The sequence below is a fragment of the Colossoma macropomum genome, unplaced genomic scaffold (assembly GCF_904425465.1).
Source record: "Colossoma macropomum unplaced genomic scaffold, Colossoma_macropomum, whole genome shotgun sequence".
In the NCBI taxonomy this organism is placed as follows: domain Eukaryota; kingdom Metazoa; phylum Chordata; class Actinopteri; order Characiformes; family Serrasalmidae; genus Colossoma; species Colossoma macropomum.
The window spans coordinates 26,470,698-26,493,473 of NW_023494791.1; the positions used below are offsets into that span (position 1 = coordinate 26,470,698).

A 22,776-nucleotide genomic window follows, 5' to 3' on the forward strand; every position below is an offset into this window, starting at 1 on the left:
TTGATATACAGCTGTGTTGGTATGCGAATTGTCTTTTAATTACTTTGTACAATTACATTGGTTCACTTAAAAGGTCCTAAAAAATGTATTACTATTGAATTATTCTAACTCTACAATTCAGACAGGTGAGCCATACACCTCCACTGACTTACCAAATGAATGTGCTTTGTGGCGTTGAGGCATAGTGGAAAAGCAAACAAAGTGGCCTTACTGTCCACTACTTAGCATAACCCAGATATTACCATTAACTCAGTTATATTCTTGGCCTGCTATGATAAGCATATCGTTCATTTGAAAACCCTACACTACAGTGAGGGGAAACAAGTATTTAGACACTTTTGTTCGTGTTATTTATTTTATGCCCTGTGCATATATCCACTTCAGATTTACACACATAATGTCTTTTGATCTTGTACTAATTTTTTCATACAAATTGCACAGGGTGTCACTAAAAAATGTTGCTTTAGATTTGGAAGATTTCATGCAACAAGTATTAGTCATGGTGAAGATGTAGGAGCTTCCTAAAGCTCTCAGGGACAACATTAGTAAACAAAGCTTGAATGAAAAAAGCTACAGAGCCTTAGCAAAGACCTTAAACGTCCCTGTCAGTACAGAGCACCATGCAAGATTTCACAACACGGTCTCAAATTAATGGTGAGGAAGGTAAGAGAAAAATCAGCAGTCACTCGAAAAGAGCTGCAGGATGACCTGAAAGCAGCAGGAACAACAGTTGCGCAGAGAACAATAAGCAATGAACTGTAGTGTGATCATTTTCATTCCTACAACAACAAAACCCCTCTGCTAAAAAAGAATGACAGAGATGTGTCTCACTTTGCACATGAACATTTAGACAATCAGAACTGTTTTGGAACAATTTAATCTGGTCATAAAAAAACAAAAATTAAATTTTTTGGCAATAATTCAGCTCATCATATTTAAAGAAAAGAGGCTTACAAGTAGGATTCCAATGATTCCAAGAACACCATACCCACAGTGAAGCATGAAGGTGGGAGTATCATGATGTGGGGCTGCTTCTTTGCAAAGGGCATTACACATTATTAAAGAAAACATGAATGGTGTGATGTACCAAGACATACTAGAGAAGAATTTAATCTCTCTGGCCAAGAAACTAAATCTGGGGAGAAGATGGACATTTCAACAGTACAACAACTCAAACATACAGTACAAATCAAACATACAGCCAAAATAACTAAATACTGGTTTCTGAAAAAGAAGGTAAAGGTGCTTGCATGACCTAGACAGTCTCCTCACTTGAATTTTACAGAAAATTTATGAAGGATTAAAAAAGTCCATGAGAGGGACTGCAATTTTAATTTATTATCGCTGTTGTCGGAAGTAAACTTCCTATCTCCAAAATCATAACTTCACAGGAGAAAGAAAAAACCTACTTTACTTTCAATGTAAGTCAATGGAACCAGTCTTTTTTCCAAGTAATTTTAGGTCATTTCTTTTATTCCATTCATCATGAAATTTACATACAATGTAGAGGGTAACAGGTATTTTCAAATTATGTCAAAAACTGAAAAACGTCAAAAATGGAGATACAAGGTTTTCTTCCGACAACAGCGATATATTAAGTAACAAAAGCAAAAATGTCTGAATACTCATTTTCCACAGTGTACCTCATTTATTCATATTCCTTTCATGTTATGCATACAGTTTAATTTGACTTAATTGAAAGATTGGAATATATGGCGAATAGTTGAGGCTTGATATTCTGTTTGTTTTTTCTCAAGTATTTCCATTAGTTTGTCTAGAATAATGGGTAAGTCTGCATTAGATTTACTACATTGGAAAAAGTAAAATTTGGATCAGCTACAAATGTTTCTTCACTTTATGACCTCTAAAATACTGAATATTCTCTGAATAGTTCAGAGAAGAAAATAACCCTTGGGTGTGTTTTAAATGCTTCATCTTCACTGAGCATTCATTAAGCTCATTTATATTAACAAAAATGAGCTATATTAAAATACTTTTAAAAAGAAGATAAAAGTATGTAGTGACAAAATCTCATTTAAACTGGACAGAATGGAGCAAGTTGTGTGCATCAGTCTACTGAGCAAATGGAAAAACTTTAGTACTAGACAGCTGCTTGTATCTGCCCACACTGTTCATGTCTGTGAGTCCCACAACATTGTCTCACTCAGCCCTTAAACCCATGACTGCTATGTTCCGGCACATCATACTAGTGTCCATCATTCTACCCTGTTTATTTTGAAGAACAATCGACTACCATGTCTTAGACCCTTCATCCTCTCTTCTGATTAAGATCACCTTATCTCTGACTTAGAAATGTTTCAACACTTGAAAACTAAAAATATCTCCACATGACAGTGATAAGAACCTGCTACTGGAAGCCCACAGTTCATCTGAACTGTATAGCTTGTATGTTGTTTCTCTTCTTTCATCTTCTTCTCTTTTCTTTCTTACTTCCTTGTTGATTATTGGCAGTCCTTGCTCTAGTGGGTTGTTCTTTATTACTAAGTGGACAAAAATTAGACTTGTAACAGTATGAGTCAGGAGACTAATACAGAAGAACACAAAATCAACACTGTTTAAGCAGCCAGTTTAATCTGCCTTTAGTTAGGCTTACTTCATACACCATACAGAACAATGATGATAAATGTATTACTTCATATGATAAACAAGGCAGCACGTCTCATGTGTAAAAATGTGACACTGAGCCATTACGGTGACCCATGCAGTGCTGGATCTTGCCATGTGGTGGCAGTTGAGCTTGTTCAGCTCAGTGCATACGGAGGGTTGGATATAATACTGGTTTTATACTGCTGGTCGTTCTAGACCATGGGTGTACAACTCTGGTCCTGGAGGGATGGTTTTCAGCACAGTTTGGTCATTTACCTGCTCAAATACACCCGATTACACTCATCTGTTAACTGCCAGGTTTAGTGGGTTTGGTTGAGTAGAGAAACTACCAAACTGTGCAGGACACTGGACCCTTTTCTACATTGACATGTAGACTGCTGCACAGCACGGAGAAGTCATTTAAGTAATTACTATGATATTTAGTCAGTGAAATGCTGGGAAAATAATTGGGAAACAACTGTAATAAAGGAATTATTTTGAACCATATGAAAGGTAATGTAATGAAAATGGTGTTCAAATATAATAATGTGATTGGAGCCCAGGGTAAATTAATTAGAAATAATAAAAAAAACTTTTAGGAGCAGTCTTTATGTGAGTGTGTGCGTGTGTGTGTGTGTGAGAGAGAGAGAGACAGTTTTCTAAGAGGTGGGTGGAAGCACAGGGCACAGGCAGGGGCTGAGCTTGCGTGCGTGCATTGGTGCGTGCGTGTGCGCGCGCGCGCGAGCGAGCGAGCGCGTGTGTGTGTGTGTGTGTGTTTCTGGGCGGACTTTTCCGAGGCCAGGCACGGCGCAGCCTGAGCCTCACTCTACGTCACACCTTTCCGAGTGTAACTGTGGTCTGTGCTCAGTCTGTCTCCGTCTCTACTACAACTGGCTGGCGTCTTTTTCCCTGCTGTCCTGTTTTCGTGTTTCATCCACCGCGGGCTCTTCGCTCAGGATCATGTTCCCTCAGTGAAGACTTTCTGACCGCGTCGCTCCGCCGCTCTGCTTGGAAGTAGCGCTGTCGACAATAAAGCGATCCTTCCCGATGCTTCAGCTCACAGCTCCGCTCCAACTAACCGTGGTGAGTGTCCAGCTCCGAGAGCTAAAATACTCTGTGAAACTCGCCCGCTGGCTCACGAAGCAGCAGCGCTGGTGTTACCCGGCCCGTGTGTGTCTGTGTCGGGGAAAAGGCAGCAGTAATGTATTCCTGTATTGTTGTCTGCTCCTCCGTCGTAAAGTTGAGCAGCATGTCGAGAGCACAGCCGAAACCGAAGACTTCTCCACTCACTCACGCCGCGGTGATGTGCTGTGGATTGGTCGCTCTCAGATTTGCCGACTTTGTTTACTGACTTCTGTTAGATTTTTTGGTAGTCGACATGCCGAACCAGTAGCTTATATCCTTTAGAAGTCTTTTTAACATATGACACGTTAATAATAAATGTGGCTGTGCGATATTGGTAGCATGAATGCTGCTACAGTCGACAGCGAACAGCTAACGAGACTCGAGGTCACTCACTAAGCCGACTGTTAGACTAACAGATAGGCTGTTTTTACCGCTTGGTCACTGAGATACACTAATAGGTAACCTATAGAAATGTTACTTTTTAGTATATTCGTATTATATGCTTTATTATACCTCATGTTTGAGGACTGTTTTTAGAAGCCAACTAAAAGGGAATCAGTGTTGGGGTTAAGATAATAGTGGTAGCTGTCAATGGGCTAATAGTCATTAAATAACACTGAGCATCCTATTGGAAAGGTAAGCCGGTGACGTGCTACCACCGTTAGCTTTAGATCAAATTAAGCCCGCACGCTAAAGCCCTGGGCGAAATATGGTGTTTGACAGTGTTTTGCTCTCACTGAATGAGACGAGGGACAGCTAAGGTATTGCTTGCTATATAACCAAGGAAGTATTTGTGGCATCCCACGTGGAAAGATTTAAAGCCACAATTTATCGAAACATTAAATTTCCCCTTCACCCCAAGCATAAACGTGTTTGGTCTGGTGCCCAAAGTTTGCTACATTGGTTTTGCACTGGAGCTGCAGGGCTAATATGATAGAAGTCTGTGTCACCCATAAAGGTTTTGGGCTTTAGACATAGACTTTCATTGCTGCATTTTGCTCCAGTGCAAAACAAAAGAAGCAAACTTAACACACCAAACTGATTACCCAATTAACTATGCTTGGAGTGAGAGGAAAAATAGAGCAAATGTGATTTTTCAGTAAACTATTCCTTTAATTCCCATTATTTCTGACATATATTCAGAATATATGAAACTCTTATATTTGCATAGATCAATATGTCTTATCATTTTGGAAAAAGAATCAGTGAAATCTACAACTGCACTCTGCAGTAATTTTTAAGTCCCCTGGTGAGACAGAGGCAAAGTCCAAAGGACATTTACACGCATGCTTTCTCTCTCTCTCTCTCTCTCGCTCTCTCTCTCTCACTCACTCACTCATGCACATTCACACACACAGTAAATTCAAGAGGGATCAAGGTCCAGTTAGACCTGCTAGTGAACGTCCACATTAAAGTAGATTCCACTCACAGGCTTTATTCAAATTGTTCATCTCCATTTCTCTCTTTTTTTTCTTTCCCTCATTCAATGCTATGCAAGAAAATGTGTATATATGTGTATATCCAGACGTCCAAGGATCTCCCCTGGCTGAGGCCTTTTGACCTCATGTAGCTCATGAATGTAGCTGCTGGGCAGGACGTGTGTGTATCACATGTATGTGGGTGTGTGTGTCTGTATGTGGAGTCTGACTGTGTAGTAAAACTCTAGCCTGCTGATGTTGGATGGGCCAGCCATGTATTACCAAGCCTAAGTGGCATGCAGCAAGGTCATTTAAGTTAATGCAGGAGTTGTGGGCAGCTTTCACATCTCAAGTTGCTGGACTCGGTCAGTGCAGTCAGTTGGAATGCAGAGCATTCTCGAGGTGAACGCTTACACATACTGTTCAGCCCATTGTGCCAGTATAAGCGGCTCTTTTGTGCTGTTTGTATACCCTCAGAATGCATACAAAGTCATTATACTGCAAGCTCTCATTAAACACTTTGGTATTTACATTGCGGAGGAAGAAAGCAACCCATAGTTAGAGAAAGAGACCCAACATGTAGAGTGATTTAGATAAGTCTGCAGACTCTCTAAAACTTTAGGGTTATTATTCAGCAACTACAGTGAATTGTTCAGTAAGTACTGTGAAACTAATATGTAAATTAGGTAATTAAGGAGAGTGAGGAACGGAAATGTAGGTTTAAAGAGTTAAAATTTTTAAAGGGCTCATATCAAATAAATGAAATTTTCCTCACTGTTTTGAAGCAAAAAGAGTGTGATGTACTCTGTAAATAAAGTTTTAAATTCATACCCCAGTCGATGCCATCCATATATGGAAACTAAGCTGCAAAAACAGCCCATTGTTTCTGTGATGTCACAGAAACCAGTACATTTACATGTATCCATCTATTTAGCCTTTGACTTAGAATTATTATAGTTTTCGTTCCATTAAACCACACAAACATCATCTCCCGCAGGGGAAAAATAAAATGCAAGAAATGTGGGCCCTCTAATACATGACAGGATTTTATTTAATTTTCTTAAGCTGCACATGCTCATTAACACAGGCCATATTGACATTATCTTTCTATTAATCTGTTAAACCACACTGCAGTAACAACCGCTAGAAATGATGACAGCTAAATTCTTGATACATATTAGGAGATTGTCATTGCTAGCAGTTTGGTTTTATTTTCCCTGAGCCACAGTGATAAGTGTGCGTCTCACACCCCCGCACACTGCATGAAGCCTTTGGCCCCTCTGGTCAAACCGGTTTGAAAAGTGTTCTGCTCTCTGCCAGCATTTAAACTCTCTTTAACACAGCTGAAGACCAGAGTTCAGATTGTAGTGCCTTTACTGTTTAAATGTATTGTCTTAGGACAGAGCAAATTTCAGAGCTGCTTCTGAAAAACAAGAATAATATAGCTCTGAAACCTTTAAAATGCCTGGGTGTCTGGATCTTCTTTTTGTTTAAGATATTTTCTTTCAAAAAGTCTTATCTGTTTTAGGGCTGTAACTGTTGATTGTCTTAGTTATTTGGTAAATTTTCCTGATTAATCAAGTGATAAGTGTTTTAGAAAAGGGCAAACTACAAAAATTGACTTACTTAAACAAAAACAAAAACATGCTTAGCCTTTCAAATATTCCAGAATACCTTTTTACAAAAACAACAAACTAGGAAGACCTAAAAACTTGAAAGCCTTTAAAAAGTATTGATAAAAATAAATAAAATAAAAACACTATTAGGCAAAAAAAGCATATAAATGGCTATTTCCATCAGCTTGTTTCTTACTGTATGAAAGGTCAGTAGGACAGTTTATTATGCAAACTACAGGGCAATTACTAGCAATTCAATTTGAGGGCAGATTTTAATGGATTATTTTATAAATTAAGTACTCAAGTTTAATCGAATAGTCATGATAGCCCTAATCTTGTTTTGGAAGCATGTGGAAATGTAACACTGCATGTGTCTGTAACGTGAAGAAGTGTGCTCCTGTGTAGAGTGATGTATGATACAGTAGTCAGGCCACATTCTGCATGCAGAGAGCTGTTCTGCAAGTTTCTCTGCTGCTGTTGCCACTGACGTAAAGCCTGGACTGCAGTCTGCATGCTGCTGCCTCACTGCACATGTGCCTGACATCCAAAACACTGGCTGCTCCTTATGGCCACCATGCCCTATCCATTCTGCCTGCATGCTAAAGAATAATGCAGTGTCACTGCGGCACACGCTAAGAGACAGTGAATAGTGCGAGAAGGCGTTTAACATGGTAATCATAGAATGTCAGTTACAAAATGAGTCACTGTCCTTGACCTATGCTCTCTTCTCTACTTTACTAGAATTTGAGAACTGATGTGTAAGTTCGTGTGGTTACTCCCAGTTAAAATAGAGGATTCTACAGCAGCAAGGAAGCTGTCAAAAATATGCATCGCTGACTTTAGATTATATTGAAATTATGAAGACTTCTAATGTAATGAACTGCTTGGTGTGTAAGTACAGAGCTCATTTTGTCTGGTTTGTTAATAATGTTCAGTTCATTGTGGAGACAGATACAACTGTTAAGGAGAAGATTGTACAGCAACGAGGATGTTTCACCATAATGGTTTTTAAAAAAATCATTGACTTTAGATTATATTGAAATTATGAAGATTAATATAATAAATAGTGCAGTTACTTCCAGTACAGAGCTTATTTTGCGTGGTCAGTACTGTTTATTATTAATGTTCGATCCAGTGTGAATTTTACAGCAGCAAGATGTCTTTGTCCTCATATTATTAAAGAAGAAGTGCAGTCTTTAGATCATGCTTAAATGCTTTTAATGAAAGGCTGAAATCTGAGGTTAATGTAATTGCAAAGAGGGAAAGTGATATAATCATTAAAAGCTTGCTGTCTTAACACCTGTATTTTGTTTATTCTGTTGAGTTGTTGGGCTTAGTTGCAGTAACATTTCTCATTATTCACACAGCTGGTTTAGTTACGAACTACACAAATGTCTGCCGAGCTTCTGCTGTGCCATAAATATGTCATTTGGTCTGCCTCTCTCTGTATAGTTCACTGTCTGTATCTCTCTTTCTTTCTCTCTCTCTCTCTCTCTCTCTGTCGCTCTCTCCCTCTCTCTCTCTGTCGCTCTCTCCCTCTCTCCTCTCCTGCTTGTGCTCAGTATTATTGAGCCTTCGTCAGGAGGGCCCACACAAATGACACCCCGTCTTTGTGCCGTCAAGTGCCGTGACAAAGCGCGCTGAGTAAGTACAGAGGCCAGGCGGAGAGGAGGATGATCATGGATTATGTGCCTGTAATGATACTGTAAGATGACACCAGAGAGAGCGCTGCTTCTCTCTCTCTCTCTTTCTCTCTCTCTCTCCTCCGTTCCTTCATTTTCTCTGCCTATCATTCTTTATCTCTGTCACTCTCCTCCCAGTTCTCTCTCATTTGACACAGTAATGTGTGTGTTATTACATGCAGGCTGGGGGAGTGATGTTTGATTGCTGTAGCTGTCAGTGTGTTAGCAGCCTAAACACACCGTCCACATGAAACTGACCACCTCTGCTGCAGAAATGCCAACTATATATGTACACATGCATGTTTTTGTGTGTGTGCATGTGTATGTGTGTGAATCTGTACCCTCAGGACCTGAAATAGCACAGCACGGAGGTGAGGGGGAGGGGAAGTCAGAAGCTCAGGCATGGAAACGTGCAGATCCTGTTACAGGATCATAATATCACTGAAAAACTCAGTGCTCGCTCCCTCACTCACTTGCTCCCTCAGTCCCTAGCTTCCTCGCTCACTCAGTTGCTCATTCTCTCGTCTCCTCCCTTCTTCACCTGCTCACTTGCTAACTTACTCGGCCTCTTGCTAGCTCATTCCCTCACTCACTTCCTCACTCACTCCCCCACTTGCTCACTCACCAACTCACTAAACGACTCACTCACTTGCACCCTCACTCTCTTGCTTACTCACTCGCCCCCCATTGCCTGACCTACTCACTCACCCCCTCACTCACTCACTCCCTACCTAATAACTTCCTCACTTCCTCCCTCATTCACTTGCCCTCTCGCTTGCTCGCTACTTCACTTCCTTGCTTACTCACTTGCCCCTTCATTCGCTGACCTACTCACTTGCCCCTTCACTCACTCGCACTTTAGCACCTTTATTCACTCACTCACTTGCTCACATACTCACTTGCTAACTCACTAACTCATCCACTCACTTCATCTCTCACTCACTTACTCTCTAACACACCCCTCACTTGCTCTCTCCCTCACTCCCTTGCTCACTCACTTCCCTCATTCCCCCGCCTGCTCACTCGCTCCCTTACACCCTCACTTACTTACTGCCTCATTTACTCACTCTCTCCCTCGTTCACTCTCCCCCTCACTTACTCACTCTCTCTTCCTCACTTGCTCACTCTCTCACTCACTCTCTCACTCGCACACTCTTTTGCTGAATCACTTGCCCCTCATTCCCTCGCCTACTCACATGCCTCCTCACTCCCTCACTCCTTTATTCACTCACTGACTTTCTGCTTTACTTCCTCACTTGCTCCCTCATTCACTCACCCCCTCACTTGCTCACTCCCTCAATCCCTCACTCTGTCCCCAGCACAGTTTTCCTGTGCTTTTCCAACCAGCACATCGGCTAATAGACTTCATCCATCTCGTCTGCTCCCTCATGTGAAGTTTTCTGTTGTGTGTTGGGTTAGCACACAGTGTGCAGCCAGGCTAGCGGCACTGCGGCGTTTTTCCAGCTCCTGCTCTGGCAGCTCTGTGTTCTCCTGTCCAAAAGCCTCAGCCTCGGTTTTTACACTAATTCTGGATTTATCCAGTGCTCTGTTTCACACACTTAGCTACTGGCAGGAGTTGTATCCAGGAAGTGAGCTGCGCTAAAGCCGCGCTTTTAAAACTCTGCTGTAAAACCGAGCCTTTGCCAGCCGTTTTACAGCACACAAAAAAAAAGAGAGAGTGAGAAGAACGAGCTCTCTTTTGATGTAGTGTCTTTTCTGTTCAGTGAGAGATTTTATGCCAGTGGGGGGTGTTTGAAACAGGGTCGTTGCTCGGTGCTGGTGCATTAACGGTGGAGATGGAGCCGCTGGTGTGTTCCTGAGTGCCTGTGTGTGTGTGCGAGGGAACAGAGTGTGCCGAGCAAGGCTGGAACACAGCACTCCCAGCTTTCTTTCTCTCCTCTGGCTCCTCCTGTTGTCTCTGTGTGCTCGGTAGATTCAGGTCAGGGGCAATAAGTAGCAGCTGCTCTTTTCCATTGACCCACAACCAGCTTTCTCTCTCCAAATCCCAGCCTTAACCACCACTAAAGACTCTGCTAAACTTCTACCAGCACCAGAGGACACTAACTACCAGGCCCTGTCTGCCTCAGCCACAGCTTCTCTCCCATACCAAGTAACCTTTCACTCCAGAGATGGAGGGATGAGGATGAAGGGCTAGAGGCGGGTGGAGGAGAAAGAAAAGGAGGGAGAAGCAGTAGAAGAATGTGCAGGGTGGGGTAACAGTGGCGTTTAAGCGCTGCAGACGGAGCTCTGAGTCACAGGGACTCGTTCAGCTGCCCTCACATTCCTCTCTCTAGCTCACTGGAAAGGACTGAATCTGTAAGCTTCACTTAAAGCTAAAGACAATGATTCATGGTGAGCAGAGTGTGCATGGGAATTATGAGAAGTAGCCTTTTTCTTCTCCACACTTGTATTGTGGTATTTATTTATGTACATACTTATTTAAGAGCAAATCCATCATCCTTTAATTTAGTAATTTATTTTAACCCCTTAAAGTGTGGACCCACACTTCAAGTCCTCACTCTCATTACTACACAATCTCTATATTAGCTTCATAGTAATTTTCACATTGTTCATAATAGTTATTAAATAATATGTTTTAAGATTATTAGCTGAATTATAAGCCTGTGGGTATCAGTGAAGCAAGCCTGCTTTTTTTACCCATTTAACAATAGAAGCAGTGAAGATAGAAGCAAGTTCTTACCTTGTCCCCTCTCTGATATTTGATTTTCAACAATAAAATGGTTGACAAGTACGTAAACTATTCCACGCTCTCCCTCTTTCCACTGTAGAGCAACATTTTTTTAGTTTCAGTTTATTCTGAAACTTGTCTTCTAAAATAATCCTTTGCTTTTATCCAATTATCTCTGAAAACTGATTTATCTCTCTAAAACTGTCTCTGTCCCAAATGCTCTTATAAGTAATTTGACTAATATTCTCTTGTTTGCTCTTTCAGGGCTGTTATCTTACATCACTATGATTTATACGTCTAATTTCTAAACCAGTCTTTTATCAACAGCAGCGGTAGAAGAACAGGCTGAAAGTGTTACTGAATGACCTGCACTGACACTTCTTTTCATTTCCTACTAGGGTTGGACGATATGACAAAAACACATCACGACACTTCAAGACATTTAGTTTTTTAACATTACAGATATGCATCACAGTATTGCACTTTTCTAAGATTTGTTAAGCTGGAAACAATTCTAAATCAAAAACTATGAATACAATGGTTTTTAACTCAATGTTTCTCATATTGAACTGCACTAAATCCACTTAAACAGGCCTGATTGTGCTCTCTTTCAGTAAAACATGCAGTTTGAAATGATGATACCCATGATATGCTCAGAAAAACATGTAGTGATGTGATGTGATGTAACATAAATATCATTATATTGCAATTCCTAATTCCTAGTTTTCATTCTTTTATATCACATATTCAGCATCCACTGAGTGACTGGTCTGTTATTGTGTGAGCTCTTGTCCTACAGTTCCTTATTTTAATGTGTTCTATTCATTGAAGGATATTTTAGGTCAGAATGACTATGATAAAACTAAAACACTGTAAAAATTCATTGATTTAACCTAAAAAGTAAGTAACCTGGTTGCCTTGAATCCTTTTTTACAGTGTAAAAAAAGTGTTGTTGCAAGTGCGTTCTGCCTTTCTTGATAATAATTCTGTCAGATCAATTTGTGTATGAGTATTTAGCAAGGCAAGATTACCGTTTACCATCTGATCAGTATTTGTGGTCATTTAAATATGGCCAAACAAGTTCATAGCGGCTGGGTTAGTAGACAAACACCTCGGATGCAACAGCAAGAGCTACACTGACAAATGTTGCTTGTTGATACCTAAAATTGATCCTGCAGGTATATCTGTACAATAGACGAAAAAAAAAAATATATATTAATGTTTAAAATGAGTATAGATTGTTTATTCCTCAGCTTGTTTGTTCCTTGTTAGAGTAGTTTGTTGGTGTGTGATTGGAATGTTTTGAAATGGAATATGCACTCGCTCTGCGGTAGACTCAACTTGTTCTTGTCTTCACACATTTTTCGTATTCAAATCTTTTGCCTCGGAAGCTGTACAGAGAAAAGAAACATTTCTATTTTTTTCCTCTAACTTCCCTCACCCCCTCCTTCTCCAGCTCTCTTTCTTTCTCTCTCTCTCTCTCTCTCTCTCTCTCTCTCCCTCCCTCCCCCCCTCCTCTACCTCTTTGTCATCTCGTTGGGTGGATTCCCAGCTGACTGTGTTTGTCATGGTAACAGGCAGCGAGGCAGCGGGCCCAGCCACTTGCACTTCCTGACTGAGTGGAAATGCCTGGCAGTGCTGCGGCTGCGCAGTGTTCGTGCACACGTGCGTGTGTGTGAGCGCACAGACAGGGCCAGGGTGCATGAAGCTGTCAGCCTGGATTAGGTTCAAGCACACTGCAATGCTGCCTACTGCTACTGGGCTTTACTTTATGGTAATAAGGAGAGGCCTCACAAACAGGCTTCTTTCTCTCCCGCTCTCGCTCGCTCTCTCTTTCTCTCTTGCCCTCTCTCGCTCTCTCTCACTCTCTCTTCATCTCTGTCTCTTCCCTCTTGCTTTCTCTCTTCCCTCCCTCTTTCTCTCTCGATCAATGTTTCTTTCCTCTCTTTTTCTCTCTTTCTCTTTCTCTCTCCCCTGCTCAATCTATGTAACTTTCTTTTCTCTTTCCCCTCGCTCTTCCCTATCTTTCTCTCTCTTTCCTCTCTCTTGCTCTTTCTGTATATCCTCCCTCTCTCTTTCCACTCTCTTGCTCTTTCTGTATATTCTCCCTCTCTCTTTCTTTTGCTGCTTTTCTTTTCCCTTCTTTCTTTCTTCAACTTTCTTTTTCTTTTTTCCTCTCACTCTTTCTCTTTCCTCTCTTCTCCCACTCTTTCTGTGTCTCTTCCCTCTCTTTTTCCTCTCTCGCCCTTTCTCTGTCTCTTCTCTACCTCTCTCGCTCAGTCTATATCTCTTTCCTCTTTCTGTCTCTTTCCTTGCGCTTTGTATTTCTCTGACCCTTTCATCTCTCTTGCTCTTTCTGTGTCTCTTCCCTCTCTCTTTCTTTCTTCCCCTCTCACTCTTTCTTCATCTCTTTCCTCTTTTTCCCTCTCTCTCACTCTTTCTCTTTCCTCTGAATTTGGCCCTCACTCTGTCTGTCTTTTCCCAGTCTCTTTTCTTCTCTCTTGCTCTTTCTCGGTGTCTTCCCTCTCTCTTTCTGTCTCGATATTTCTCCTTTTCCACTGTCTTTTACGCATGCTCTTTCTCTCTCTTGCTCACTCTCTTTCCTCTTGTTTGCTTTCTCTCACTCTTTCTTTCTCTTCCATCTCATCTTCCCTCTCTATTCCCTATCTCATTCTTTCTCTTCCTTATCTTTCTCTTTTGCTTAGTCTGTTTCTTTCCTACCTCTTTATCTGTTGTGCCTTTTTCTTTCTCTTGCTGTTTATTTTTTCCCTCTCTCTCTCTTTCTCTCTCTCACTTTCTGTCTCTTTCCTCTTTCTTTTGCTCTTCATCTTCTTCCTCTCTTTCTCACTTATTCTTTTTCTCCTTCTTCCCACTCTTTTCCTCTCTCTTCCTGTCTCTCACCCTTTCTCAGTCTCATCCCATGCTTTTCCTCTTTTGCTCCATCTCTGTCTCTTCCCTTTCTCTTCCTCTCTCTTCTCCTTGGATGTGATTCTCTTTCTCCCCTCTTCCTCCTCATTTTCTCCCCGTCTTTGTCATTTTGCTTACACTACAGTGTTCGCTGTTATTCTCTTTTTCCTGCCCCCATTAAACGTGTTTATTTGGACACGTAGAAAAATGGTAACATTTGAAGAATGCAGACTACCTCATTTTATTTCGCTATCATACCGTGTAATTGAATGTTTCAAAATAAACTTCTCTCCCTCGCGTTCAAGCCAACATGTAAGAATGTGCCTGTATGCAGTGAGAACGGAGCTTGTTGCTGCTGTCTGAGGACGTTACCGCAGTATGGAATCTATATGAGCAAAGACTGTGACATATGCACATTTTCATGCTCTGTGAAGTGTTATGAAATTAGATAAATTCAGCATATATAATTATAAAATTTACAAAACTGACAGTGAGTTTAAGAATTAGAACTCATTGTTTGTCATAATTTTGTTTTTTGACAGGATCTTATAATATGGATCTTTGTCTCTCTCTCTCTTGCCTCCTGTTCTCTCTCTCTGCCCCCCACTATCTTTGTTTCCTTCACTGTCTCTCCCTCTGCTCTCTCTCCCCTGCCCCTCTCTCTCTCTCTCTCTCTCTCCTCATGTTCTATCACTCTTTCTCCCTCTTTCTCAGTCTCTCTTTCTGTCTCTACCCTTTCTCCTTCTCCTCCTTTCTCACCTCCTGTTCTGTCTCTTTCTGTCTCTTGCCTCTTGCTCTCTCTCTGTCTCTCTCTCTCTCTCTCTCTCTCTCTCTCTCCCTCTCTGACACTCTCTGTCTCTCTGTCTCTCGCCCACTCTCTCCGCAGCGCCGTAGTGACTCAGTGTACTGTAACAACATGGCGGCCCCTGAGAGAGGTTGTAAATCTCGAGTATGCTCTCTCTGCCGGTACAGTAGCCTCAGAGTGCTGTTGGTGTTTCCTAACATGGGGCCAGGGGTCCGCTCCCTGGCCGCATCTCTCCCTCTCTCTCACACAGCCAACCACTCTGCTGCCCCACTGCCCTCTGCCCACTCCCCCTGCGTCCTGCAGACACTACAGGAGCCAAAAACCAGTGCCATGTTCTCGCATGACACATTTACACCGTGAGCACTTACTGAAAGTCTGACACACACTTGCCTCCCTCATCTCAGCAGCACGGCTCAGGAAGCAGTAGTCAGAGCAGGATTCCTGTAATCACTCCTGCACGCTTCTTCTCTGTACATGTGAACTGTAAAACTGCATCGGAAAAATGATCTGAAGTTGCATTCGACTGCATGAATTTTAAAAAAGAGTTATGTTAAGTTACGTTATGATCAGTTATAATCTGAATATTCAAAAAAGTACTGACTTATTTTCTAGCTACTATTCTCAGGCTATTTTCAAATGTTAAACATGTTTAAAAAGTTTGATGCTTTGTTTTTGTTGCCTGTTTACTATCACTGTGTAAATAGTTCCTCCAGTTACATTTGTGCATGCTATAAATAATCTGAGGCTTGAGATTTCATGACATGTTGACTAGTTTCTCAAAAAACATGATCAAATCAAATCTTTTTGAGATCAGAGATTTACACCCCTGTTTGAACTCTTTTATATGGTTCTAACAGTTCAGAGTGACTGATAGCAGGTTGAATTGCTTGTGCTTTATGAAGTTGCTAGTTTGCGTAAAGCCCTGTCCCCATGTTGTGTTACCTTATCTGTTTGGCACAGTTGTAACGTGAGTCGTTGTGTGCTCTTTCTTCTCTGCGGCGGCTGCACAGAGATTGTAGTGAATCTCACCCCACTGGAGGCTCAGAATGCTAATATGATGACAGCTTGCGGGCCAGTGTCATGGCAACAAAGCTACAATCTGGTAATAGAAACGGTCTTTTTATTTTTAACCCAAGTCAACTTGTTGATGCTCCAACCAACTGCTGTTTGGGTTGGCTGTCTATTTCGTTGGTCGTGTATTTTGTCCGACATACCATGTACCAGCTCATAATGTTTATCTACCTTTATTTATGATGACTTCAGTTTACGTGCCTAACAAGTTTTAACATACCATCTCATCAACTAAATGCTACGTGGTTCCTGCCAAAGGAGCATTTTTGTACTTTACTGTGGTATTTGGTCTTTATGGCTTTTCATTTTGTAGATTTATCTTCTTGGCTTAAGTTTGATAAAGTATGTTTTACAAATCACTGTTCTTTCTAATCATTGTTATTATGGAAATGTGTATGTTTCATACACATTTTAAGCTTATGTGTTTGATTTTCTTTCACTAGAACCTTATGGAAATATTTATATGACCATGGTTTTTGTTTGTGTACTAAAATGTGGTATATGTAACTTATAGTCATTTACCAAGAGATGAGAAATAAAGGACAATTTGGATGGGATGAGTTTTTGGGATCTGTATATGTAAAGTGATGTTATTGTGGGACGCCTGTGGTAGATCTCTGTACATGACAGATATTTGCACATTTGTGGCCAAAAACATGAAAAAGCAGGCTTATTTCTGCAAAAACCTTCTTCTAGATTTTAAAGATTAACATAATACATTTAGGCCAGTTTGATTTGGGCCACAGAGAATACAAGGAAATAGTTCCTTGAGTGTCTCTACTTTTAAAGGGGAATTCCACTGATTTTTCAAAATTTCTGCATAGTTAAACAGTTAAGATGTAAACAAAGTAATTCAGAGTGGTTTGCGAAATGCTTTGTTCTAGAGAAACTTAACAAGTTGGAATACTAACAGTGGGAGTGATAGAAAGCAGACATCTGAATAGTTAAATGCCTCTTAAAGCTACCTCACAGAACATTATTACATGAAATAGTTATGAATATGCTGCTTGATGCCTAAAACATTGTTGTATGATAGTTTTGATGTAAGGTTTTGACCTAAAACTTGTTTCTAATCCATTCATGGTGGAGATATACACGCAAGACAACCACCAGTATTTTACAATATAGATAAATACATGATACATGTAGGTCCAGTGGTGGTTTTGGATAGTAAATAAAATGGCTGTATTTCTATTGTAAACATTGTGACCTCTGGCTCTTATCACCACTACTGTAAAGAAGTCGTTCATTTTCTCTAAAATAAACAATTTCATATCAAACCACTCTGATTACTTCACATCTCACATCTGCCACCATTCACTGTTCACATCTCAGTGACTGAACTATGTAGAAATTTTGAAAAAACAATGGAATTTCCCTTTAAGAAACTCTGCAAAAAGCTCTTTTCCAACAGTATATGAAACAATACGTTGTTTCTGCAGTCTATTTTATTGTAGGTACATATGCAAGAATGCACAGTTTGTAAAAACTGAACAACATGATGGATTGGGATGGGACTAAAACCTCAGAAATAATCTGGTAGTAATTTTATTACCAAACTTCTCCGTGTAAAACTAATCCCATCTAAATCGTACTTAAGAAAGAAGGTTTTGGCTCAGCATCTGATGTTCTCTCTCTCTCTCTCTCTCTCTCTCTCTCTCTCTCTCTCTCTCACTCTCTCTCACTCTCTCTCTCTCTCTCTTTATCCTGCATGCATTCTCTCTCTTTCTGATACAGATATATGTTGGGTAAAGGAGCAAAGCGGAAGCTGGACGAGGATGACGAGGGCGTGGAAGGCAAAGCGCTGGCGGCCGACGGCCTCTCCAAGGTGTCCTACACGCTGCAGAGGCAGACCATCTTCAACATCTCTTTGATGAAGTTATATAACCAGCGGGCTCTGGCCGAGCCCAGCCTGGAGAAGCGTGTGCTCATCAACAACATGCTGCGGCGCATACAGGAGGAACTGAAGCAGGAGGGCAACCTGCGGCCACTTTTCTTTCCCCCGTCTCCTCCGCCGGATGACCCAGTGGATGAGGGCTTTCGGGAGGCTCAACCAGCCTTTGGGGCACTCTCACTTGCCACAGCCACCCCCCTGGCCCCACCCCCTGTATCTCCTGCTCCGCCTCCACTGCCCCCAGCCCCGCCTCTGGCCGGCCAAACGCCGCTGGATGCGTGCCTCACCCCAGCCTCGCTGCTGGAAGAGGACAGTGCTGCCTTTTGCACACCACCTTCTCTTTCGCCCCAGTCCCTTCAGGACGTCCCGTCCAGACTCCATCCACAAGTGGGCGGAGACAGTTTCTCCTCTGCCCTGGATGACATTGAGGAGCTGTGTCCAGCAGCCCAAGCAGCAGCAGGGCCTACAACTACCTCCCCCTCTGCACTCACAGTGGCCCTACACATGCCCCTCCAGCCCCCTAATCAGGCCATTGGGGCTTCGGACTCCAAAGACTGCAGCAAACCCTGTAGCCCCAAGCTGGAGGGCCTAAACTCGCTGCACCTGGATCGTCCATCTGCAACCATAGCGGCCAGCGACTCGAAACTGATGGAGACCCTCCCTCCTAACGGCCTGGACATGAGCACTTCCCCCTCCGCCTCCTCTTCCTCAGGCTTTCTCACTGACCTGGCCCTGGACGATATCCTTTTCGCAGACATCGACACATCCATGTACGATTTCGACCCCTGCACATCCGCTGCAGGGGCCGCCCCCTCTAAGCTGGCCCCCGTGGTGACAGCCGATGACCTCCTCAAGACTCTGTCCCCTTACAGTGGCTCCACCCCCGCTGTCAGCTCCAACCAGCCTTTCAAAATGGACCTCACAGAACTGGACCACATTATGGAGGTCCTGGTAGGGTCATGACCAGGTCTGAGAAGGGGAAGAGGAGGAGTAGATGCAAAAATAAATCAAAGATTTTTTTTTTTTAGATACGAAGTGTAAAAAAAAAAAAGCTGAAGAACATTGTGGGTGTTTTGTACAGTTTTTTGATTTTTAAGACAAGGCAATTGTAATAATCAATGGTGATGTCACCCAGTACTACTTCTCAAAACACTGTGCATGCACTGTGCTCGCCTTTCCCAAAAAATGAACATGAAGGAACACACTTGGCTTCTTGTCAGATTTGAGTGCCTTCATTGAAAAATGACCACTTGGTAAATCTCCTGTCCTTCTGTTATCATCTCTTTTTCATTTCTCAAAATAAGCAGAGAAGGAGTAGCAGCTCTCTTTCCCCCTTGTCACCATACAGGTGCAAGAATGTGCTATGCCAGGCCTATTTGCGTGTCACTTTCATTTTCACTAAAAGCACAACAACATTTTAAAAGAGGAACCTGGTTTATGTGCTTCTTTAGTGTTATTATTCATATGTCACTGACATTGGAGAAATACTGAAATGGTTGTGCTCCAACTTTAATGTCCTGACTGAACCAAACTCCCACTCTACAATCTCTAATATGAAGTGTACATAGTTTACCCTGACTGGCCTATTTATACATGAACTTGGTGTAAATGTTGGGGATCAGTGTAGAAATTTACCTTCAAACAGATTTGAAAAGATCTGCATTGGTCACTTGGGTTCAGGCAATAAGTGCACATTGTATCGATGCGCACAACGTTGTATAGTTTTAGTCCTGTGACAAGGAGTCCTTTTCCTGAATGGGAAATAACCAAGTGAAGGTTATGTCCCTTTATGCTGTAAGAAATGTATGCAGATAATTCCCTCTTGATCAAAAGCAAAGTGTAAACTACTTTTAGCCCCTTTTGTCTTTATCTGTTGAAATGCATGAACATAACTTCCTCATTTTTTATGTTTTGGATTTTCAGTGCTCATAAGAAATGCAATTTCATTTAAAAACACTACACCAGTGTGCAGGAAGTGAGTGTGTGCGTGCCTGTTCATGCAAAAAATATCATTTCTGATGTCATAGGCAGCCTCAAATTTATGGTGATTTTTTTTGTTCATCTTTTATTTTCATTTTGTCATCTACGCTTGTTTGCCAAACATTTCTTCCGCATCCTGCATTCTCCAACGGTACGGTATACATACTATTGCATGCAGCATTGCAATATAATTGTACAAAAGCCAGCTATAGGATTTTAGGTGGGTGGTTTTATTTGACCTTATTTATACCATTGTTTGGTTGAGTTTTACTGATTGCCATCTACTCGTGTCTAAGCAACGTTTTCCTCGTCTCCCTTTTGTCTCTCAGCTGGGATTTTGCTTATAGGTTTTTGGCCAGTAGAGATGGTCACAAAGATCTTAAGGGGTAACAGCACTGGACATTAGAAATTAGATTGTGCATATAAGAGCGTTTGAAATTACCATAGAGGATTTGTTTAGATTTCCAAACTTTTCCATTACCATCAGTTATTCAGTAGTTAAAAACAGCCTGTGTGCAGCAGAACACTGAAGAAATGCCTTCTGTTCTGCATCTCACTACAAACCACTGAATTCAGTCAAACTGGACTTTGTCTTTTCAGTTCAGTTCTGACCTTCATGCGCAAAGGGACCATTTCTCATATCGTCTGCTTAGGGTTATAGACCCATTCACTGGAGAGCACTGTTCTTCAGCGATGACTTCATGATCAATATCATTTCCCATCACAGTTAAATTTCAAGAGCATGTTGGTTTCATAGCATGGAATCATGCAGGCATCATCAGACAGTGGAGACCATTTCAGATAGCAGGTTTATTTCACTGTTTACAGAGAAGCCTGCTTTGGGAGTCAGTTTGAACAGGTCATAGACAGGAGCGCTGGAGAGATTATCTGAGAATTAAACACGATGATGAGCGGGAGTATGAGAGCCAAGCGGGCAATACTATTCATTCATAATTACAATTACTGATTATTTTAAGATGTTTGGATTTGGAGTGATTGTTTTTGTTTTAATTTATTTATTCTTTGTTTCCTGTGTAAATATATTTATTTTGATGTGAAGCTACCATCTGGATTGTAATGTGTACAGAATGTATGGTAGGAATGTACTCTGCTTATAGGAATGTATCGTGCTTAATGAATTGGGTTGGAAGCCATTTTTTTTCTGTTTTGAAAATGCATTATTTTGTCTCTATTTTGTTTTCCTATATTATAATTTCGGGGTGGTGTTTGTGGCTGTTTTCTAGGTCTGCACCTCCTACCCCTATTTAAATATGAGTATTTAATGTCTGTGTTTTTGTTCGTGCGCAAGGGAAAATGTTTGTGAAGCAATATTTTATTCTCTTCAAACTTCAGAGGTTCAGACTCCAAAGCTTCTTTTTTTTCTTTCTTTTTTTTTCTCGGAAAAAGTCTGTCGCTAACCCTCAATGCCAAAACATATGAAGAGCAGAAGTGAATGCTTTCTGATGCTGGTTACTGTTAGTTTTGACATGGTGTCTCCCGTCTTCAGCCTGTGCCACAGGCCACCTGTTTGGGGAAACAGAAGTAGTTGAGTGGTTTTTGAGAGAGACCACTGGTAGGAAGGGGAAGGAGGGGGGCAGTTACCTCTTCTTCTGCTCAATAAGAGAGGCTGTATTTTTCACAGACCTTGGAGCTGTGCCTTTTTCTATGCAATTACCAACATATTCATTTTGAGAGAAAAATGAACCCATCAACTGATGATCACTGTATTTGCATCAAGGTGTGGACTGTAGAATATATATAAAATATGGACAGGTGTCTATGAATTTGAAACAGTCTTACTTTTGTAGTTTTATATCATACAATAAACTATTAAAAAATACGTTGCATGTCATTGTTGTCCTTTTTTCATTTGATATTTACTTAATTCACACATCAGGTTACTCTGTTAAGCTTTTGGCTTATAACTGAGTTATTAATGTTTATTTAATAATTAATATGAAACGGATACGTAAGTGATGGAGTTCTGAGAGTGAACATGGGCCGACACACAGACCCCTAAGAGTTTACTGTGGGCCTCTATTCAACCTCTGTGCTTAGAACTAGTAAGTTAACTCCATTAAACCTCAGTCTTATTTTGTTACTAATCTTCAGACTTATTTTTCTGTGACTAATATGAAACTAATATGTAAGTTATGTAGTTCTGAAAGTGAATATGAGCCCACATACACTCTTTAGTGTGGGTCTCTATACAGCCCATGTGCTTAGAATTAATAGATTAACTCCAGGCTTATTGTTTTGTTATTAATCTTAAGACTTCTTACTCAGTACCTACTATAAAAGCTATTATGTTGTAAGTTATGAGGGGTCAGTCTTTGCTGAGCAGCAACCTCATACTCTTGAATCACTCTCTCAGGCTGTCCCACTCTCTCCACTGCTCTCCCTCTGTGTCTCTGAGCAGATGCTGGACATTTCTCTGCATCAACAGTTGCCACCATTTTGCACTGGTGACTCATGAGCTGCTAGCATGAGTCTATTTCCAGCATTGGGGCCATAGCGCTGTGGAAAGCAGTGCCACTTTTAGTCGACGGCACAGGGCTGCATCTGGCCTTTGAGTGAGGCAGTAGGGAAGGGGAAGCCGGAGCATGGCCTAGTTGCTGCCGGGTCATTGAGGATGTTTTTCCCCCTTTTATGTACACTCTATGTGACGACTGAGTCACTCACACTGCAATCACTGTAACTGTCACTCATTATGTAGGTCTCACACTGTGTTTACACTGTCCTCTTACTTTGTCACTGTTTTGTCTGATTCTCTTATATTAACTGAACTAAGTAGGTATGTGTAGTTTGTGTAGCTTGAATGTTTGCAGAAGTTTTGTGCCACACTGAGCTGATTTAGACATGCCTGGTGTTGGAACATGAAATATATTTATATAAAACATCTAGTATAGTATAAATTACTTAGTATTTACATTATTATGTTTATATTATTTATTTTAAAAATGACAAAACACATTTTAATGT

At 41.2% G+C, this 22,776-nt stretch overlaps 1 protein-coding gene across 3 annotated transcripts in view; it reads left to right on the forward strand.

Annotated features, from left to right (window-relative positions):
• The window catches only part of sertad2b (SERTA domain containing 2b), a 48,413-nt gene extending 26,779 nt beyond the window's left edge, over positions 1-21,634 (forward strand). The window contains exons 1-3 of one of the 3 annotated variants that reach the window (XM_036574671.1): positions 3,382-3,690; positions 15,860-15,951; positions 17,658-21,634. In XM_036574671.1, coding sequence (XP_036430564.1) covers positions 17,662-18,777 — 1,116 coding nt within the window. In that variant the 5' untranslated portion in view covers positions 3,382-3,690; positions 15,860-15,951; positions 17,658-17,661 and the 3' untranslated portion in view covers positions 18,778-21,634. Of the gene's footprint in view, positions 1-3,381; positions 3,691-15,859; positions 15,952-17,657 lie in introns of those variants that run through there. The other 2 variants (XM_036574668.1, XM_036574670.1) reach the window with 2 other exon arrangements.
• The last annotated feature ends 1,142 nt before the right edge of the window (positions 21,635-22,776 follow it).